We start from the raw sequence: 4,424 nt of genomic DNA, 5'->3' as shown, positions 1-4,424 counted from the left end.
CCGCCAGTCAGCTTCCCGGAACCCAAAGACGGGGGAAGGGAGGGAGGAGGAAGCGGAGGCGGGATCGAAGACGAAGGAGAGACCGGCAAGTGTGTAGTGAAGGATGCCGACAAGGTAGGCTGGAATGAAACGGGTAGGAGGAGGAAGGAAGGAAGGGAGGGAGGGAGGGAGGGCGGATGGAAGAGACATTAGGGAGGAAAGGAAAGGAGACGAGGGAGGAAATATTTGGGGCCCGCTTTGACCTCCCAAGCCCAGCCAGGTACCTGTCACATGCATCTTGGCGTCACCGTACGCAAAGACGTAGAGGGATTCGTACAAGCGCCTCATCGAATGAAGCAAAAGGAGACCCAGGCCCCCACGGGAGATGCCCGAGAAGGAGGAGGAAGAGGTGGGGAGGGAGGGCGGGAAGGAGGGAGGGAGGAAGGGAGGGTGCAGGGTGTAGAGTAGGAGGATGGCTGTCCACGCGATGGACCAGGCGTAGAAATGCCAGAAAAGCCGCTTCGGCACAGTGAGACTTTGGAACCGCCCAAGAAAAGAGAGAGGGAGGACGGCGTGCTGGCGGGAGGGGGGGACTGGATGGCGAGTGTGGATATTGCGTCTTTTCCGTGATAACGATGAGTTTGAAGCTGCATTTACTGTCTTTGAATCGAGACATCGCGCGGGATATGATCTTGGAGGGGAAGAAGTTGCACAGGGAGGCCGCAGGAGCTTCCCATGGTCTGCCAACGCATCGATAGCAGGGCAGATAAGGGACAGGAGGGCGAGGACAGACATGCCAGCCCAGGCAGTGCGGAGTAGGATGTGGCAATGGGAGAAAAGGAGGAGGAGGAGGCCCGGCATCTGGTGAGGTTGTAGGTTTGGAATGGAAATGGGCAACCGTAAAAGGAAGCGGCGTAATTCTAATCCCGAGCCTTTCAAGAACTCCCTGAAAACGTATAGAAAGGGTTAAATTATACTTTAAAATGACTGAGATCACCTTTCTATTTTTGCCCAACATTCGGAGACATCCTTTTAAGCATATTTTGTTGTTTACGCACGCTGCACGTCGTTCATCGCTTGCACATAGCTTGTGAAAACTAATTGGTATCCCTTCAGATCGACGCAACAAAGACAAGCAATCCACACGACATCAAAATTAATCCCACACATCTCGGGCAATTACGCTGCGAAACTCCCGAAATGTGCTCGTAACAACCCTTTTTTTCCCCTCGACAACAAAATCAAGGGAAAGCCAGGAGGTTATGGTCTTCTCCAACCGGGTCCTTGTGATCGAGACCGCTAAGGGCTTTTCTCCACATTTTCAGCCACATTCTGGCTCGAAATTAACGTATGTCAGGGAGCATAGTCTTCCGACACGGATTGGATTCGCGGTATGCGGTTAGATGGTCGTTGAAGCTAACATTTTACGTCATCCATCCATCCCACAGGAACAAGGGGGGGTAAATAACGGAGCTCATTCCCTGTTAAAACTTTGTTGCAGCGACTGCGATCGGCATTTTAGATCCAGACGCACACAGCATGTCTATACCACCATCATCACGTCCTCCTAGATTCGGTGGCAAAGGCAACGGAAAGCTGGAAATATTCAAATTCGGCCTTTATGTATCAAGTAAGGCAGGAATGGGAGTTAGCAGGAGAGCGATGAGGGAGGAGGGAGGCAGGAGAGTGGATTGGAGAAAGAAGATGATGGAAACAAGAGAAGGAAAGAGGGTTCTCTGCGTCGTCTGTACGCTTTCAACGACCGAGCCAAACCATGTGATAGTGGAAAGCATGCGTACGCTCGTACGTTCAATGAGTCAGATCTTAAAATGCTCTGAGGCATCGCGCTTCCGTTCGCTTCTTACATTTCCCCCCCTTTATCTCTTTCATGTGTCAACAGTTCCAGTCATCGCGTCCATCATCTACGGCACTCCAGATAATATGCAAAATATCGTGAATAAATTCCGTTACGTGGAGTATCCTGCCGAGGATAACCGCGACGGAGACGTACTCGTGGGGCAAAGCATAAGCAAAGAAGAGAGGGCAAGAGCGATGGCTGCCCTCGAAAAAAAAGAAGACATAAAATCAAAAGGAGATGACACTGCAGCTGAGACGAAAAAGGGTAAATGGGGAGGGCTGTGGAAGGCATGAAAGCGCACCAATGAGGCAGCTTCAAGTGTAAAAGACAAATTACCGAAAGCCGTTGTTTTAAATAGACCCACTCCTTTCTCCGGTGGCGGCCCATTTCGTTTTTGCCCTCCTGCCATGTCCCAAAGCAAGGACATGGCATCTCTGGCATCGAACCCGCCAGAGGCCTCGGTGTGTCTTCCTCAGGCCTGGGGAGGCGCAGAGTCGTGGCAAGGGAAGGTCGTCTCCACCCGATGTTCTTTTCCCCCTGTATTCGTCGATGTTTCCCTTGGCCTTTTTCTTTTCATTCAAGAAGACAAGCCAAGCTCCTTGCTTTGCCTCTGCCTCTCTCTGTCAGAATGCCTATCCCGCCCAGACGCAAGGGAATCCATCGCATCGACGTCCACAACCACTCTGTCAGGAAGCCATCCACTCCGTCCGCCCATTCAGCGCGTGCGCCGAAGGATTCGATCCCACCGGTGGAAGTTCGGCAATGAGAAGCCGCGATTCCACGCCGTCCCCGCTCCCCTGACTATCGCCACAAGCACTAGATATACAGGCACATGATTCCAACGGATCCCCACACAATGCAAAATGCGCCCCAGGGCCAGGGGTCCACAGTCGCCTCATCTTTAATTTAGAATAACAGGTCGAGTCCCGACCACAAGCTGGGTGATAGCTCAGCGCCGTTCCGAGACGCCCTCCGTCCACGCCCAGCCCTGCATAAATGACTCCAGCCCTTCCCATGCATGCACATCCACGCAGTGATCCTCTAACCACGAAAGGATGCCCCCCACCTTCACAATCTACTAGGCCGGATATAGCTCCCCCGGCCGCCCTCCCTTACCAGCCCCCTCCCCACCTTCCCCAAGTCCGAGCAGCCGCACAAAATCATGGCCACCTCCGTTTCCCTCCGAAGGATCTCCACCACCCGCCGCACGCCCTCCTCCCCTCCCACCGCCAGCCCGAAGAAGATGGGCTTGCCCAGAAGGACTGCGGTGGCTCCCAAGGCCATGGCTTTCAGAACATCGGTGCCTCGCCTGACGCCGCTGTCGAGGAAGAGGGAGACCACTAAGGGAATGATGGAATACGGGTGGGGGGAGAGGATATAGGGAGGGAAGAGGGAGGGAGGGCGCTGAGACCGAAGGACGGGGGATGGCGGCAGGAGGGGTGGGAGGACAGACACGCTGGGGTATGGCGAGGAGGAGGAGGAGGAGGAAAAGGCTTGAGGGAGCCAGGCTAAATCAAAAGAGAGAACCGGAATAAAAGGCTGAGTATACGGTCAGACTCCTTATCCTGACGCGAGTCTTTCTCCCGACCTCCAACCTCTTCCCGACCCTAACCCCCACCCGAAACCCAAAGCCTTCAGACCCTCCCGCGGGGCGTCTCCGTGCACACTCATCATCCTTTCTTCACCCAACAGAGAAGCCTCCTCACATACATCGAACATGACACACACACACAGCAACAAAGAGCCCACGTCGTGACCAGGCACCGACACACACGGCCCTACCCCTTTGAGATCCCGCCGGGCGCGCGCGAGGTCTTTGCGCCCGGCGGTCCGCGTCGAGAAGAAAACCTTTCTGGCGCAGGGCCTCGGCAATGCCGGGGAGGGCTTCGATGGACGAGATGCAGGAGTCCAATTGTCGGCCGCCGTGGTTGCTGACAATGATGCCGTGGCAGCCTGGGGTTGATGGGGAACAGGAGGAGCACTCAGCGTACTCGACGGTAAGGCTTTAGCTGCCTGCACGTCGACAGTAGCCTCAACCCCTCGACACCCTCCCCGGCCCCCTCGTTGTCCCCCACCTCCATCTTTTCAAGTGTCTGCTGGCGCCTTTTCAAGCGCATTGCCGCGTCACTTAAAGCAGCCTAAGACTAACCCTTACCGTAACCATAACACCTACTCACCGGCTTCGGCCGCCGCGACCGCGTCCTCGGGCGCTACGATTCCCTTGACAACCACAGGCAAGGAAGTCACCGAACACAGCCAGGGCAAGTCTCTCTCGAAGCTGCTGCTTCGGTCCAGCAAGGCTTTAAGGAAAAAGAGACAAACAAGGGAACTGAGCATTTGGCCATCCCTTAGGGCTTCTCTGCATACTTTCGCGTACCTTCAGAATTCTGGTCCCAGCCCCCCTTCATTCTGTCATCATACGCGCGTTTTGTAGGGTAGTTGGCTAAAATCATCCCTTCCGGCAAGCCCGCAAACCCATTCCGCCAGTCAGCTTCCCGGAACCCAAAGACGGGGGAGTCGACCGTCAGGATCAAGGCTTGATACCCGGAAGACTCGGCGCGTCGGACCAAGGACAAGGTGAGAGACC

The 4,424-nt window shown here is 55.1% G+C and overlaps 2 protein-coding genes across 2 annotated transcripts in view; one reads left to right on the top strand and one right to left on the bottom strand.

Moving 5' to 3' along the window:
- Window positions 1-1,421: 1,421 nt before the first annotated feature.
- NGA_0139900 (uncharacterized protein) lies at window positions 1,422-2,274 on the top strand. The gene is made up of 2 exons (XM_005855407.1): window positions 1,422-1,609; window positions 1,880-2,274. Exons 1-2 carry the CDS (start codon window positions 1,519-1,521, stop codon window positions 2,128-2,130), a joined length of 342 nt encoding a protein of 113 aa, XP_005855469.1. The 5' UTR covers window positions 1,422-1,518; the 3' UTR covers window positions 2,131-2,274.
- Window positions 2,275-2,905: 631 nt separating this feature from the next.
- The window catches only part of NGA_0139300 (hydroxyacid oxidase), a gene marked incomplete at both ends in the record, with an annotated part of 1,658 nt that continues 139 nt past the window's right edge, over window positions 2,906-4,424 (bottom strand). Inside the window, 4 exons of the mRNA XM_005855401.1 lie at window positions 2,906-3,345; window positions 3,620-3,790; window positions 4,015-4,137; window positions 4,215-4,424. The exon at window positions 4,215-4,424 is cut by the window's right edge and continues 139 nt beyond it. Coding sequence (XP_005855463.1) covers window positions 2,906-3,345; window positions 3,620-3,790; window positions 4,015-4,137; window positions 4,215-4,424 — 944 coding nt within the window. The remainder of the gene's footprint in view (window positions 3,346-3,619; window positions 3,791-4,014; window positions 4,138-4,214) is intronic.

The sequence above is a fragment of the Nannochloropsis gaditana genome (assembly GCF_000240725.1).
Source record: "Nannochloropsis gaditana CCMP526 unplaced genomic scaffold scaffold206, whole genome shotgun sequence".
Lineage (NCBI taxonomy): Eukaryota > Eustigmatophyceae > Eustigmatales > Monodopsidaceae > Microchloropsis > Microchloropsis gaditana.
This window is presented reverse-complemented; position numbering and strand designations above follow the sequence as displayed.

Bases quoted from the DNA above. Each gene is read 5' to 3' on its own strand.
- NGA_0139900 (XM_005855407.1), top strand. From the start codon at position 1,519: ATGTCTATACCACCATCATCACGTCCTCCTAGATTCGGTGGCAAAGGC. The intron at 1,610-1,879 runs GTAAGGCAGGAA...ATGTGTCAACAG, and splicing joins ATTCGGCCTTTATGTATCAA to TTCCAGTCATCGCGTCCATC.